The 17499-nt window shown below is 49.0% G+C and overlaps 1 protein-coding gene across 2 annotated transcripts in view; it reads right to left on the bottom strand.

The window, feature by feature from the left end:
- EHHADH (enoyl-CoA hydratase and 3-hydroxyacyl CoA dehydrogenase) overlaps nucleotides 1-17499 on the bottom strand; it is a 244519-nt gene that overhangs the window by 178084 nt on the left and 48936 nt on the right. For both annotated transcript variants that reach the window (XM_063933010.1, XM_063933009.1), the window contains exon 4: nucleotides 17018-17129. In XM_063933010.1, coding sequence (XP_063789080.1) covers nucleotides 17018-17129 — 112 coding nt within the window. The remainder of the gene's footprint in view (nucleotides 1-17017; nucleotides 17130-17499) is intronic.

Below are 17499 nucleotides of genomic sequence, written 5' to 3' on the forward strand. Positions count from 1 at the left end.
ACACCATGTGATCCTAAAAGCTTGCTTTTGTGCCCTGTCTCCTGCGGAGCCGCTATTCCCCATGGTCCTGACGGAGTCCCCAGCATCCACTAGGACGTTAGAGAAATTTTGTTTCTGTGCAGGGTAAATACTGGCTGCTTTATTTTTACACTGCAATTTAGATTGCAGATTGAGCTCACCACACCCAAATCTATCTCTCTCTGCACATGTTATATCTGCCCCCCCTGCAGTGCACATGGTTTTGCCCAACTGCTAAAAAATTTCCTGCTGCGATCAACTTGGAATTACCCCCATAATTTCAAAGCTCGTACAACATCCAAGGACTTTGAGGCAATCGAGGTGTCAGTAGCCACTGGCACCACAATAGGTTGGTTGATATGAAAAGTCGACACAACCTTTGGAAGAAATTGCTGACACGTTCGGAGCTCAGCTCTATCCTCAAGGAAATTCAAGTAGAGGCTCTTGTGCGACAATGCCCTTAATTCTGACACACATCTTGCAGATGCCAATGCCAACAGTGCGCATGCACGAAACGCGTTGGAAAGCCGACAGCCGCTAATCCGGAAGCAAGCAAAGACGCTGGCACAAAGTCGCGAGGAGACCAGCCGCACACAGCCACGCTGAACGAAGCACCCGGCAACAAGCAGCTCCGGCTACAGAACACCAGAGCATAAGGTTAGAGCACAGGGAAAGCTTAGTGAATAGAGGTGGTGTACGGCGCAATATGGACTATTACCTACCGTAAGAAGCTGCAATAATAAAAAAAAGAGCCTAAACATTATTTTAATCATTATATTTTTTTCTCTCCTTTAACTTTTCTTTTAACAAATTCCTTTTAACCTTTTCCTTCCTAATTTAGCATTGTTTACATTTAGCGCTTTGTTTCCTATCACACAATTATCAATTTTATACAGAGCTGCTCAAATTTACATACACAGGTGCGGCAAACGTTTCTTTTTACAAACAGTGTGACCGCCTTCCAAGTAAGAAACTTTACGTCTACCTCCTGTAAAGGCTTAAACCAATCAGATTGCAGGAATTGAAACACCATGTTAAGATCCCAAGGTGCCGTAGGAGGCACAAAAGGTGGTTGGATGAGCAGAACTCCTTTGAATGTCTGAACCTCAGGGAGAGCAGCCAATTGTTTCTGGAAGAAAATGGACAAGGCCGAAATCTGGACCTTTATGGAGCCCAAGCGTAGGCCCACATCCACACCTGCTTGCAGAAATAGGAGAAAACGTCCTAGTTGAAACTCCACCGTTGGAAACTTCTTGGATTCACACCAAGACACATACTTCTTCCAAATCCGATGGTAATGCTTAGACGTTACTCCCTTCCAAGCTTGGATCAGAGTAGGAATGACTTTGTTTGGAATGCCCTTCCGAGCTAAGATATGGCGTTCAACCTCCATGCCGTCGGGGGCGTGGCCTAGCCTGCAAACTGAGAGGAAGCCTTCTCTATGAGCTCCTGCTGGCCCCGCTCATAAAACCAACATAAAACCTATTTCACGGGTCTCCAAGCACCTCTGTACTGGACCACCTGCTTCCCTGATCACTAAGCACCAGAGGGGCTCGGTTGCAGAGCCGGGGAGCCCTTATCAGGGCTTCTGCAGGTTGCGGCCTTCCCCTCCTCAAGAAGCCGGGGCCTCGATTTGGGAGTGGAGCCGTCGGTCCGCTGGACCTGGTGCGGCGATTCTGCGGACCCCCTCTCCCACCTGAGCGGCGCTCCCTGACACCCAAGAGCTCACCCATCAAGTACTGACCCTCACAGGAGACCGGCGGCCGGACAATCTGCGGGAGGTAAGAGCCGGGACGAGTGTGACTGGCGGCCGGCGGCCATCTTGTGGTTGGCGCCGCCCGGACTTTGAGCTCTACTTGCCGATCCCCGGCCTCTCCAGGCGCCTGCCCTCCGACCCCCACCTCACACATCCTTGCAAGACAGATCTCCCCCTCACTGGCGGGGATTAACGACCCGGGGACCTCCGGAGGATCCGTGTCTTATTTACAGGTGGCGGCCATCTTGTGACTGGCACAACTCTCTCCTCACTCCATAGCTAGAACTGGCTGTAACTCTAGCTCCCTCTTGTGGCGACTTTTAGATTAGACAACTCACAGCCACTATAAATATATTTCTATACTTCTGCCTATTCTCACACCTGCTCCACCCATAAAACCATGCCGGCTTCTACACCTGTGTGACATTTCTCCTCGCCCATGTGCGCTGTTCACGGACTGATGCCTACCGGTCCTGAGCTACTACTCGTTGGGATGTAACCTGTTATACTTCCCCTTTTTTTTTCCTCTCCATGTGACCTCATTATAGCTTGCTCCTTGCGTGAGGCGACTCCTACTGTATAAATCGGTCCTCCGTTGCCCGCTTATTTTTATGGAAAAATTTCTCATACCCACCCCGATGTCAATTGCTGACCCTGCCTCTACAACCCGAGGCGATACTGTGTGGGGACACTCGTCTGATTCAGATTGCTCTGTCACCCGTTCCAGGTCCTTACAAAAACGCAAGTCTGCTCCGGCAAGTAAGCCTCCCAAAATGAAACCTGCGGATATTGCGGCGGTGCTGGGCCCTCTGCTAGATGAAAAGCTGGCGGGCATTAGAGAAGCTATTGACTCTACTCTATCCAAATTAACTCAACACTCTGGCCGCTTAGATGACGTCGAACAGAGGGTGTCTACCCTGGAGGATGATTTGCATGCAGCACAACTCACCATTAATTCACAGCAAAGTGACATTTCGGATCTGACCCAGTAGCTAGATGATTTGGAGAATCGCGGACGCAGAAGTAATCTCCGGGTGGTGGGTATCCCCGAATCGGTCAAAGGCCGTGAGTTACTTGACCTTCTTTCTAACTGGATACCGCAACAACTGGCCATGGATCTCAAAGGTGCCCCTCTGGCTATTGAGCGGGCACACAGAATCGGCCCTGAACGTAAAACAAACTCTGGTCGCCCTCGCCCGGTGATCATGAAAATCCTTAATTATGCCGACAAAGCTCGACTCCTAGACCACTACCGGAAGACGGATAGCTTAACCTACAACGGAGATCGGCTCTTGATATTTCAGGATTTTTCCACCATTGTCGCTGCTAAACGCAAGGAGTTTGCCCCGTTGTGCAAGCAACTGTTTAACGCCAAAATTAAATTCTCTCTCCTGTACCCGGCCCGGCTGCGGATCTTCGAGGACGGCAAGCCGTTGTTCTTCGATGACATAACACTCGCCAAGGCACACTTCTCGAGTTTACCCACTTGACTGTTGCACTGTTATTATTGCTTGCATGCATGTTTTTCTCTCTTTTTCTTCTCCATCTGTAGGTCACGTGGAGAGGAATAATTGCGCAGCTCTGTGTATACAATGAGCTGTAAATTTTCTTGTTTTTCTTGTTTGTTTTTTATGTTACTGTTTAATATTGTTGGTTGCACCTGCCGGATCTGCCGACCCCGATCCTCCATGGGTCAACCCCTTCCCGCTCGCTGGGACGGGCAGGGGCCCTACTTTACCTCTAGTATATTTTTTCTTGCATTCCCATCCATCGGTATAGGCTGATATAGCTGACCCTGCTCCTACTCCCCCCGCCGCCGCGGAGGATACCCCACTCCTTGCCTTCAATATAGTATCATGGAATGTGGAGGGCCTTAACGCTCCAGTGAAGCGCAAGAAAGTGCTCTCCCACCTCCACCGTTTGACCCCTCACATCACCTTCCTACAGGAAACACATTGGCTGGACGATCCCCGTAACACTCTACGTGCCCCCTGGATCGGGGATTGTATCTCGGCCCCTTATTCTAATAAGACCAGGGGAGTTGCCATCCTTTTTCACAAGTCCCTACAATATTCGATACGCAGAAGGTTTCTCGATCCTAATGGGAGATTTATTTTGCTAGATGTGATTATTGATAATGTCTTGTATACTCTCCTTAATCTATATGCCCCAAATGTCTCTCAACAGGATTTTTTTGCAGTTGTCCTACAGAAACTTTCCTCTTGGGGGAGCTCTAATCTAATCCTAGGAGGAGATTTCAACACGGTCATCGATCCGTCCATGGACAGGTCTGGGGTGAGTACTTCATCCTCCAAATCCGGCTGTGATCTTCTTTCCTCCCTCTGTTCACAACTTGCTCTCTCCGACCCTTGGCGTATCCATCACCCTCTTCTTCGTGATTACTCTTTCTACTCTCACCCCCACTCTACGCACTCCCGTATTGATTATATTTTCTTATCCCGACACCTCTTCCCTAAAGTCACTCACACATCGATTAAAAATATTATTATCTCAGACCATGCCCCTATTATGATTTCTCTTAAGCTTGCGTTGCCCCAATGTTTTTCCAAATGCTGGCGATTCCCTGCTTATCTTACTCACTCTGAGGATTTTCTCCTACACCTTAGACACACTTGGCACACCTACGTTGCTGATAATTTGGCCCAGGCGGAGGATGTCTCACTGTTCTGGAGCGCCTCTAAAGCTGTTATCCGGGGCCACATTATCTCATACATAAATTCTAAACGCAAAACATTTAACTCCCGCCTCCATGAACTGAGCTCCCTTCTCACCTCAACTTATAGAACGTATAAGCGTTCCGACACTCCCGCACATAAAGAGGCATACCTGACTGCTAAACAAGTATATGATACCTTCCTAACAGAGCAGGCCCAGACACGATATGATTACCAGCGGAACAAATTTTTTAGATGGGGTAATAAATCGGGCAGACTCTTGGCGAACCTCGCTCGGGGACCCCGCACTCGCACATGGGTTGAGGTGGTTAAATCTTCAGACACTATTATATCAGATCCGACAGCCATTTGCGCCGAATTTATGCAGTTTTACAAATCCCTATATACAGCAGAGCCAGATAACGTGGAGACAGGTGAATCCTTTTTGCATTACGCTCAGCTTCCTGTCCTCTCTCGAGATGACAGGGACCTTCTCGAGATGTCTATAACTGAGGAAGAGATACTCACAACTATCAAATCTTTACCAAACGGCAAGAGCCCAGGCCCTGATGGCTTTGGGGCTGAATACTATAAATTACTTAATGCTGAACTCACACCCACTCTAGCCAAATTATATAATCATATCCTTACCTCCGGAACTATACCCTTATACTTCAATGAGGCACGGATAATCGTAATACCCAAGCCGGGTAAAGATCCCTCCCTCGTGGGTTTCTATCGCCCTATCTCACTTCTTAACCAAGACTTCAAATTGCTTACCAAACTAATGGCCAACCGTCTACAGTCTTGTCTGCCTCATCTCATTTCCCCGGCCCAGTTAGGCTTTATTAAAGGCAGACAATCTGTACAAGGTATTAGATCGGCGATAGCTGCTATTTCCCATACCCGCCTTCATAATTTGGAAGACAATATTCTTATTAATCTAGATGCCGAAAAGGCCTTCGATAAAATCGCTTGGCCACACCTTTTTAGAGTGCTCTCCCATCAGCAATTTGGCACTAATTTCTGTAGTCTAATGCGGACCCTCTGCACTGCTCCGATGGCCCAGGTGGTAGTTAATAATGTGGCCTCCTCTTCCTTTTTTCTTGAGAGAGGCACCAGACAAGGATGCCCTCTCTCCCCTTTGCTTTTTAATTTGGCCTTGGAACCTTTTATTCGTTATATCCAACTGCTACCTGGGTTTAGAGGCATTGTTGTTGGGGATCGCGAACTCAAAGTTATAGCCTTCGCAGATGACCTACTTATATGTACCTCTGACCCTAAATGCTCCCTTCCTGTATTGGTAGAGGCAATTGACAGATTTTCGTCTTTTGCTGGCTTCTCCATTAACTTTGCCAAGTCTGAAGCCCTGGCCATATTTGGCCAGGCGAGACTGGGTTGGATTAGACCCTTCCCGTTTAGATGGGCCCCCTCACATATCACCTTTTTAGGAGTGGCTCTACCACAACATCTCTCCACCCTCTATGCACGTAATATAACCCCGATCATACATAAAATACGGACTGAACTTAGCCTATGGCAAAACCTTCCCCTTAATATGTTAGGGAGATGCAACCTGTTTAAAATGGCAAGCTTCCCGAAACTCCTGTATATTCTCCAAATGACTCCCATTCTTCTCACTAACTCCGACTTTTCTTTACTTAATACCTTGCTTTCCAAGTTTATATGGAACCGTAAGCGCCCCAGGATAAGTCTAAAAAAAATGTCGCAATCGGTGCGCCAAGGGGGTGTAAACCTACCAAACATTAAACAATACAATCTAGCGTGCTTACTACGTTTCGCTATGGATTGGCTCAGTGGCAACGATGTATTCACAGATACCAAGTTAGAATCTCAGCTTTGTGCTCCTCTCTCTCTTGCTTACCTTCTACATGCCCGGCCCTCTCAAATAAAATCTCCCCAATTTGATAACCCACTATTGTCTTCCACTATTAAGGCGTGGAAAATGGCTAGGAAAGCTCTTGGTCTCAAATATTATTACTCAGTCTCTCTACCTTTGCTTGGAAACCTGGAGTTCCAAAATGGTACTGCCTCTTTGCCTTTTGGTGCTTGGTGCTCCTCTGGTTTAAAGACTCTACGTAATCTGATGACACCTACTCACACTCCTTTGCCATTCCAGGAGGCTATTGAGAAATATGCAATTTCACCCCTGCATGGATTTTACTACTCCCAGGCTATACATTATCTTACATCCGTTCTCCCTCACCTCACGGGAAAAGACTTTGTTAACCCCTTAGACTCCCTTTTACGCTCCAACACATACTCCATATCTTCTATCTATGCGCGCATCCGCACTGAACTGGACCCCCACACTGATTTTCCTGATCTGGCTAAATGGATCTCCCAAGTTCCTACATTCACAGTAGACACCCTATTAGATCCCTTTTTTATGACCCTTAAACTAATACCGGCTAGTATATATCAGGAAATGGCCTATAAACTGCTACACAGGGCATATATTTCGCCTAAACAAGGTTTTCTAATGGGTATATCAGATAGGGCCGGATGTAATAAATGCTCAACGGTAGAAGCTGACCTTTTCCATTGTCTCTGGGCCTGCCCTGTCATTCAAAAATTCTGGCATACCTTACACCATTATGGCACCTCAACGCTAGGCATCCCCTTTCAATGTACTGCTCCCTGGGCCCTCTTTGGTCATCTGTCGGACCAACCTGGAATTCCACGCACTGATAAAAAATTGATAGTGTTACTTTCAGCAGTGGGGAAAAAAGCTATATTGCAACAGTGGATCCATCCTACCTCTCCTACTCTCCCTATGGCTACCTCTAGGTTACTCTTCTTATTTAATATGGACTGGCTGGAAGCCTCTATTCACAAGGAAACCCTGACTCCTGCACTCTTTAAGTGCTGGGATAAATACATTTGTACCCTCCCTCCCCACACTAAACTAGCAATACATAAATGTTTCCAATCTAACTTTTGGTACTCTCTCCGACAACTTGATAGCCAAGTTTCTCTAACTGACTGAGCTTCCTATCTTCCCCTCTCCCTCTTCTTCATCCGTACTTCCCTCTCCACACACTTCCTCTTTTCTTTCCCCTCTCTTCTTATTTCTGCTGTTTCTTCCCTGGCGGATTGGATGGACACTTCTATGGACGGATCGGTGGCCTGTGGCTCTTGGTAGGTGTTTTTGCTTATTTTTGTTCTAACGTTTTTGTGATGTTCTTTTTTACCTCTTCTTTTTTTTTTTTATTTGAACTGCCGGAATTGAGTGTCAGTTTTTAGTCAGTCATATTTAGTCCCATTCTCAATACGTTATAGCCTGACCGCCGCTCTTCTGGTGGTTTACAATTTGTTCTTGTTAATTGTTTTGGAAAATTGGAAAATTTCCTCCACCTACTCATATATGCTGTGTACTTTTACCTTTCTTATCTGCTTACTTTGATGTCGATATGTCTGATATGTATGCGGTTTTTTTTTTTCCTTATTTCTGTACCATGTTTTGGAGGTATTTAATAAACATATTTGGAAAAAAAAAAACCTCCATGCCGTCAAACGTAGCCGCGGTATATCTTTATAGGCGAACGGCCCCTGTTGTAGAAGGTCCTCGCGAACAGGAAGAGGCCTCGGATCCTCCAGCAATAATTCCAGAAGATCCGCGTACCAAGCTCGTCTTGGCCAGTCTGGAGCAATGAGGATCGCCTGAACTCTTGTTCTTTTTATTAATTTGAGAATCCTTGGGATGAGCGGAAGCGGAGGGAACACATACTCCGACCGGAACACCCACGGAGTTACCAGAACATCCACTGCCACTGCTTGTGGGTCTCGTGACCTGGAACAGTACCTCCGAATCTTCTTGTTCAGGCGAGAGGCCATCACGTCTACTTGAGGTACGCCCCATCGGCTTGTTACCGCTGTGAACACCTCCGGGTGTAGGCCCCATTCTCCTGGATGGAGATCATGTCTGCTGAGAAAGTCTGCCTCCCAGTTGTCCACTCCCGGAATGAAGATCGCTGACAACGCCACCGCGTGCCTTTCTGCCCAGATAAGGATTCTTGTTACCTCTAACATTGCAGCACTGCTCTTCGTTCCGCCCTGCCTGTTTATGTAGGACACCGCTGTGACGTTGTCAGACTGAACCTCAATGGCTTGAGCTTGCAGAAGATGTGCCGCTTGTAGAAGGCCGTTGTAAATGGCCCTCAGTTCCAGAACGTTTATTGGAAGGAGAGATTCCTGATTGGACCACCTTCCTTGGAAATTTTTCCCCTGAGTGACTGGTCCTCAACCTCTGAAACTTGCATCCGTGGTTAGAAGGATCCAGTTCTGAATCCCGAACCTGCGGCCCTCGAGCAGGTGAGAAGCTTGGAGCCACCAGAGGAGTGAAATTCTGGCTTTCGGCGACAGGCGTATCCGCTGGTGCATGTGAAGATGCGATCCAGACCACTTGTCCAAGAGATCCAGTTGGAAGGACCGTGCATAGAATCTTCTGTACTGTAGAGCCTCGTAGGAGGCTACCATCTTTCCCAGAAGGCGAATGCACTGATGAACCGATACCCGGGCTGGCTTCAAGACATCACAGGACCATTGATTGGATCACCAACGCTTTCTTTACTGGTAGAAACACTCTCTGCACCTCCGTGTCGAGTATCATTCCCAGGAAGGGTAGTCTCCTTGTCGATTCCAAATGTGACTTTGGAAGATTTAGGATCCACCCATGATCCTGGAGTAGTTGAATTAAGAGAGCAATACTCTGCAACAGTCTTTCCCTGGAAGATGCTTTTATCAGTAAATCGTCCAGGTATGGAATAATGTTCACTCCCTGCTTGCGGAGGAGGAGCATCATCTCTGCCATGACCTTGGTGGAACTGGAACAATGACATTTGTGTGCACCAATTTTTGAATGGTGTCCTGCAGAATTGTAATTTCTGTCAGAGAAGCTGGTAAGCCTGATTTGAGGAATCTGTGAGGTGGGAGTACCTTAAATTCCAGTCTGTACCCCTGGGTAACAATATCTTTTACCCAGGGGTCTAGGCACGATGCCGCCCAGACATGACTGAAATCTTTTACTCTCGCTCCCACCTGACCGATCCCCAGGCTGTGAGGTCCACCGTCATGCCGAAGACTTGGAGGAAGCAGAACCTGCTGGTGCAGGTTTTCTGGATTTTCCCCGACCTCCTCTAAAGAAGGTGGGGGGACCCTTGGATAAAATTTTGCGGTCCAAAAGGAATGCAGTGCAGGCGTAGGATAGGCTTTCCGAGCCGGTGCAGCTGCGGAGGGAAGAAAGCTTTACTTACCCGCAGTTGCCGTGGATAGCCACGCATCCAGTGCTTCCCCAAACAGGGGAAATGGTTCTAAATTGCACAGATTCTCCACGCTCTTCTTGGATTCCGCATCCGCAGTCCATTGGCATAGCCAGAGACTTCTGCGTGCCAAGACCGCCATGGAAGTAGCCCTTGCGTTAAGCAGGCCAATGTCCTTCATGGCTTCCACCATGAAACCTGCCGAATCCTGTATGTGACGTAAAAACAAGTCAATGTTACTCCTATCAATAGAATCTAATTCCTCTAGTAATGTGCCTGACCACTTCACTATAGCTTTAGAAATCCACGCACAAGCAATAGTGGGCCTTAAAGCCACGCCTGTAGCAGTATATAGTGATTTGAGCGTAGTCTCAATCTTACGGTCAGCCGGCTCCTTTAAGGCGGTTGAACCGGGGACAGGTAAAACCACCTTTTTAGGCAATCTAGATACAGAAGCATCTACTATAGGTGGGTTTTCCCACTTCTTCCTGTCCTCTTCATGGAAAGGAAAGTCAATGAGAATTCTTATAGGAGTTTGGAATTTTTTCTCTGGGTTTTCCCAGGATTTTTCAAACAAGGAGTTTAACTCCTTAGAAGCAGGGAAGGTAAGAGACGATGCCTTATTTACAGTAAAATAAGTCTCTTCTTACAGCTCAGGTACCTTCTCAGTAATGTGTAACACATCCCTAATGGCTTTACTCATTAATTGCACCCCTTTAGCAAGGGATGCATCCCCCCCCCCTGCACAACCTCATCACCGTCTCCTGTATCAGAGTCGGTATACGTGTCAGCTTGCATTATATGGGCAAGTGGACGTTTTTGCGGCTATGTAGGTGGGGTTTTTGACGAAGTAGTGGGGGATGGATATTGCAACCCCTCCACAGTCTTCCTCAAAAACTGAGTCTCTTTCTCAGTATGTGACATCCTCGTTGAGATCTGGGATATCATTCCCCTTAAAGAATCCACCCATGCAGGTTTGGATTCAGAAGGCTGAGAAAGCATATTGCAGTCCTGAGTACATGGAATAGACTCCTCTGGAGAAGATAAACATTCTGCAGCGCAGGACACAGAGCCCTTAGACATAGTAACATGAGATATATACACTCACACACACACAGGAAAATGTCAGATACAGTTTCCCCCAGAGAGTCACAGAGTATAAGGAGCCAGCCACATCGCACCCCTGTAGGCAGTCATTATGATAAAAGCCCGGCGCTAACTAACTACCGTTAATGGAGCAGTTAGTACTGTTAACATACTCTTTTACCCCCCCCCCCCCCTTATAACACCCTGGTACCGTAAGGCATTGGAGTTATGTGGAGGGCAGCGCTCCCTGTCAGCGTTCTGTGTAATCTGCAGGGAGACAATGGTGCTGGTAAATGCTGGATCCACTCTGAGAGGAAGCCCCACCCCCTGACCTGGCGCGCGGTTTCCCGCACTTAATATTTAAACTGGCCTGAGAATGTTAACAGCGGGATTAACCCCTGTTAACGCAATGACCAGTGTAGGGTTAGCCTGCCGACTCAGGACGCCCCTCCAGCGTCTACATGCAGAGATGTTGCTGAGCCATACCGGAGCGCAGCCCCTCAGAGCTGCGCTCCAACCCTTGTGCCACCACACCAGCCGGCGACCCGCTAACCGGGATGCCGGCGCCGTATTCACCACTCTTTTATCTTCTGTCTCTGTTAGGGGGTGGCGGCCATCCTGCGGGAGTGAGCGGTCGCCTCGTGGGCTTGTGATAATCACCCTCAGGAGCTCAGTGTCCCGGCAGCGGAGATAGAGAACCATTAACTCTATTAAGTAGGTTCCTACTCCCCCTCTCAGTCCCACGAAGCAGGGAGGCTGTTGCCAGCAGCCTGCCTGCGATTTCAGACATGGCAGTCCTGCCGTAAAATACGCATGCTGGATAGTGAACCTGATCCAGCGCGAAATCGACTGCTTAGAAGCAGGACACCCATTTTTCTTGGGATCGTAGAGGACAAATAGAGAGTCAGATTTCCTATGACGAGCAGTCCTCTTCACATAGATCTTCAAAGCCCGTACCACATCCAAGGCCTTTGAAGCAATTGAGGAGTCAGTAGCCACTGGCACCACAATAGGTTGGTTGATATGGAAAGCCGATACAACCCTAGGCAGGAACTGTGTACGAGTCCTACGTTCCGCCCTGTCTTCATGGAAGATCAGATAAGGACTTTTCCAAAACAAAGCCCCCAAATCCGACACGCGTTGGGCCAACAGAGTGACCGCCTTCCACGTGAGAAACTTGATGTCAGCCTCCAGTAGACGCTCAAACCATGCAGATTGTAGGAACTGCAACACCACATCTAGATCCCAGGGCGCCGTTGGCGCCACAAAGGGAGGCTGGATGTGCAGAAGCCCTTCCAAAAAGGTCTGAACCTCAGGGAGGACAGCCAATTGTTTTTGAAAGAAGATGGACAAAGCAGAGATTTGGACCTTAATGGATCCCAATCTCAGGCCCATATCCACTCCTGCCTGCAGGAAAAGGAGAAAACGTCCAAGTTAAAACTCCACCACAGGAAACTTCCTCGCTTCACACCAAGAAACTTATTTCTTCCAAATACGGTGGTAATGTTTAGACGTCACCCCTTTCCTAGCCTGAATCAGGGTAGGAATGACCTCACTCGGAATACCTTTCCGAGCTAAGAACTGGCGTTCAACCGCCATGCCGTCAAACGTAGCCGCTGTAAGTCTTGATAGGCAAACGGCCCCTGCAGCAGCAGATCCTCCCGAAGAGGTAAGGGCCATGGATCTTCCAGCAGAAGATCCAGTAGATCCGCATACCAAGCCCTCCTTGGCCAGTCCGGAGCAATGAGGATTGCCAGAACCTTTGTTCTTCTTACCAGCTGAAGGACCTTTGGAATCAGAGGAAGTGGAGGGAACACATACACTGACGTGAACACCCACGGTGCTACCAGTGCGTCCACCGCCACTGCCTGCGGGTCCCCGACCTGGAACAGTACCTCCCCAGCTTCTTGTTGAGGTGGGAGGCCATCATGTCTATGTGAGGAACCCCCCCCCACCAACCGGTTACCTCCTCGAACACCTCCGGATGGAGGCCCCACTCCCCTGGATGGAGATCGTTTCTGCTGAGGAAGTCTGCTTCCCAGTTGTCTACTCCCGGAATGAAGATTGCAGACATCGCTACAGCTTGCCTTTCTGCCCAGAGGAGGATTCTTGACACCTCTGACATGGCAGCCCTAATCTTTGTTCCGCCTTGTCGGTTTATGTAGGCCACTGTGGTCACGTTGTCCGACTGCACCTGAACATCCCGTTCCTGTAGAAGGTGTGCTGCTTGCAGAAGGGCGTTGTACACGGCCCTTAGCTCCAGGATGTTTATTGGGAGAAGAGATTCTTGATTCGACCACCTTCCTTGGAAGGTTTCCCCCAGAGCGACTGCTCCCCAACCTCTTAGACTTGCATCTGTGGTTAAAAGGATCCAGTCCTGAATTCCGAACCTTCGGCCTTCCAGAAGGTGAGGAAGTTGTAGCCACCAGAAGAGTGAAATCCTGGCTTTCGGAGACAGGCGTATCCTCTTGTGCATGTGCAGGTGAGAGCCCGACCACTGGTCCAATAGGTCCAGCATGAAACCTGCCATACTGCAGAGGCTCGTAGGCGGCAACCATCTTCCCCAGAAGGCGTATGCACTGATGAACCGATACCCGGGTAGGCTTTAGGACATCTTGGACCATTGCTTGAATCACCAACGCTTTCTCCACCGGGAGAAATACCCTCTGCACTTCCGTGTCGAGGATCATTCCCAAGAAAGACAGTCGCCTTGTCGGTTCCAGATGAGACTTTGGAAGGTTTAGGATCTAACCGTGCCTCCTGAGCAGTTGTGTCGTGAGCGCGATGCACAGCAACAACCTCTCTCTGGACGACGCCTTGATCAGGACATCGTCCAGATATGGAATTATGTTGACCCCCTGTTTGCGGAGGAGAACCATCATCTCCGCCATCACCTTGGTGAAGATCCTCGGTGCTGTGGAGAGGCCAAACGGCAGCACCTGGAACTGATAGTGATCACCCATCAGCGCAAACCTGAGATATGCTTGATGTGGCGCCCAAATGGGAATGTGGAGGTAAGCATCCCTGATGTCCAGAGACACCAGGAACTCTCCCTCCGTCAGTCCTGAGATGACAGCTCTCAGAGATTCCATCTTGAATTTGAACTCTCTCAGATAAGGGTTCAAAGACTTTAAGTTTAGAATAGGCCGTACCAAACCATCCGGTTTCGGTACCACAAATAGGTTTGAATAATAACCCTTGTTCCACTGCTGAAGTTGGACCAGAACAATGACCTCTGACATTACCAATTTTCTGATGGCTTCCAGAAGAATTGCCCTGTCTGCGAGCAGGGCTGGCAAGCCTGACTTGAAGAAACGGTGAGGCGGGGCGTCTTGAAACTCCAGTCTGTACCCTCTGGACACTATGTCTAGTACCCAGGGGTCCAGACCCGACGACACCCAGACGTGGCTGAACTGCCGGAGTCTTGCCCCCACCTGATCCTCCTCCAGGCCTAGCTGTCCACCATCATGCGGAGGACTTAGGGGTATCAGAAGCGGGCTTCTGGGCTTGGGAACCTGCGGGTTTCTTTCCCTTGGCACGACCACCTCTGAAGAAGGTGTTCGCAGGCTTATTCTTTCTAGGCCTCGCGGGCCGAAAGGACTGTGACGTGGTAGACGAAAAGGGCTTCTTCGTAGCCGATGCAGCTGAGGGGAGAAAAGGAGACTTACCCGCGGTAGCCGTGGCAATCCACGCATCCAGCGCCTTCCCAAAGAGAGCCTGACCCTTGTATGGCATGCCTTCCACACACTTTCTGGATTTCGCGTCCGCAGACCAGTTGCGCAGCCAGAGACCTCTGCGAGCTGAGACGGACATGGAGGAGATCCCCGCAGCCATGGAACCTAGGTCCTTCATGGAATCCACCAGGAACCCTGCAGAATCCTGAATATTACGTAAAAATAAATCAACGTCGCCTTTATCCAGCGTAGTCGATTCCTCCTGCAGAGTGATTGACCACCTGGCAATAGCTTTAGCAATCCAAGCACAGGCAATAGTAGGCCGCAATATAGCCCCTGAAGCCATGTAAATGGATTTCAGCGTAGCATCCACCTTGCGATCTGCCAGGTCCTTTAAAGCGGTAGATTTCGGGACCAGTAATAACACCTGTTTGGACAGCCTGGAGACAGAGGCGTCGACAATCGGCGGGAACTTCCATCTCTTCCTATCCTCCTCTGGGAAGGGAAAAGCTACCAAGACCCTCTTGGGAATCTGGAATTTCCTTTTCCGGAGTTTCCCAAGCCTTTTCAAAGATAGCATTTAATTCTTTGGATGCCGAGAAGGTGAGGGGGGGCGCTTCTTATTATCTGTAAAAAAGGCCTCCTCCACCTATTCCGGAGTCGTGTCTGAAATGTGTAAAACATCCCTGACAGCCTCAATCATCAACTGCACCCCCTTGGCAAGTGATGCCGTCCCCCTCAACACATCCCCATCACCATCTGCAGTGTCAGAGTCGGTGTCCGCGTCATCCTGCATAATTGCCAGCGCACATTTTTTGAGAATGTACTGCAGGGGACCCTGAGGAGGCATAATCAGACCATACCACCATAGAGGACTGGAGGACCTGAGTGGCATGCTCAGTCCTGCCAACCCTATCAGAAATCTGAGAAATAGTCCCCCTCAGAGAGACTAACCATTCTGGCTCTCTAGATGGGATCTGCGCTAAAACAGTGCAATCCTGATTACATGGAATGGAGTCTTCTTGGGAAGACAACTCCTCTGAGGCATATGAAACAGTGTCCCTAGACATGTTGACATACAACCTCAAGCACCCCACAAACACACAGGGTACTGGGCAGACAGAGTGTTCCCCCCTTCCCCCCCTCCCCCCCCAAGAATGGCAGAGAGACACAGAGATTGGAGCCAACCCACACACAGCGCTGTTATAGTATAGGAAAACCCTAAACCCGCACTGAATGTGTCCCTTAATAGGTAACACAGCTTTAACACAGTTTTTCCCCCCTTCTACAACCACCTGGTACCGTACAGATAGCTGGAGTTGAGCAGGAGGGACCTGGCATCCACTTGAGCTGCAGGCTGTAAAATGGCTGCTGGGTCCGCTCTGAGGAGAAGTTCCGCCCCCTCAATGGCGCGGTCTTCCCGCTCTATGCAGATTATACTGGCCGGAGGAGTTCAAGCTGGCTTGGATCCTTAGACCCCGACAGGCTGCTTGTGGTCAGTTTCGGATCCGGAGCTGGCCCAGGACGCCCCCCTCCCAGCGCCGCACCTCAGTACAGCTGGGCCTTCCAGGAGCGCGGTTAAGACTGCACTCCTACCCACTAGTTGCCTACATTCACACTGTCCCCCCGCTTGCAAGGGGGGACAGTGACTCACTCGCCTATTTTCAGCATCCTGAGGGGGTGGCGGCTGGCTGCCGGGGCGAGCACTCCCCTGCGGCGGGGCGCGATCAGACCCCTCTGGAGCTCAACGTTCAGTCAGCGGGGGCAGTGGCTCAAGACCCCACAGGGCGGACACTGCTCCAGCCCCCCCATCCCCCTCAGTCCCACGCTGCAGGGAGGCTGTCGCCAGCAGCCTCCCTGTAAAAAAAAAACCTCTGAAATAAAGAAACTAAACTTTACCTAAGAGAACTCTGTAGAGCTCCCCTAGCTGTGACCGGCTCCTCCGGGCACATTTTCTAAATTGAGTCTGGTAGGAGGGGCATAGAGGGAGGAGCCAGCCCACACTATTAAACTCTTAAAGTGCCAATGGCTCCTGGTGGACCCGTCTATACCCCATGGTACTAATATGGACCCCAGCATCCTCTAGGACGTAAGAGAAATAGTAGCTACCACTAAAAATAAATTACATATTACCGTTTATTTTGTCACCTTTCCTATGTGTTCCACGTAGCTTTACCTATAGTACCACATCATTTTTAGGGTGCATATCAAACATCGGGCCAGATAGAGATAGATAAAGTGTTGAGAGATAAAGTACCAAGCAATCAGCTCCTGTCACTTTACAGGCAGTGTTTGAAATATGATAGTTAGGAGCTGATTGGTTAGTATCTCTGTCCAAACTCTGATAAATCTGCCCCATTGCTCCCCACAAAGCTTTATTCCACTTACACTTCTAGTATTAGTGGTCTCATTTCATTCTTCAGCTTTCATTAGGACAGTTATTTATACAATTCTTCTTTTCCATCTGCTGATTTCTGCTTTGTCAGATATATCCCTTTATAAATTAATAAAATAAAAAAAAATCACCTTGCAGAATGACATCTAGAGTCGCTGGAACACCGATTAGCCGCGGCAGGCGCTGCGTTCCTCCGGCTGCTGGGAGAAGGCCAATGAGAACCTCAGGAAGTCCCACCCGGGACTGTAATCAAAGCACAGCTCTGTTAGGGTATAACACTGCTTCCTCTTCATAATAATTACTATGTACTGCCAACATGTTCATTTATTCAGATCAGTCCTTGTCCTAGTGACACGGCGGCATGTATACTAAGGCCAATTTTACTGAGACGCCGCTTAACCTACAGTACCTCTAAGGTTATAGATGTGTATGTAAATGTTATAGCGGAGACCAATATAAATCTATACTGAGGCTGAGTCTAGTGCAGGCCTGGCTCTCCAGCTGTTGTGAAACTACACAACCCAGCATGCCCTGCCTCAGTTTTAGCATTTCCTAATAGCAAAAGTGTAGACGGGCATGCTGGGACTTGTATTTTCACAACAGCTGAAGAGCC

This window comes from Pseudophryne corroboree, chromosome 7 (assembly GCF_028390025.1).
Source record: "Pseudophryne corroboree isolate aPseCor3 chromosome 7, aPseCor3.hap2, whole genome shotgun sequence".
Classification (NCBI taxonomy): domain Eukaryota; kingdom Metazoa; phylum Chordata; class Amphibia; order Anura; family Myobatrachidae; genus Pseudophryne; species Pseudophryne corroboree.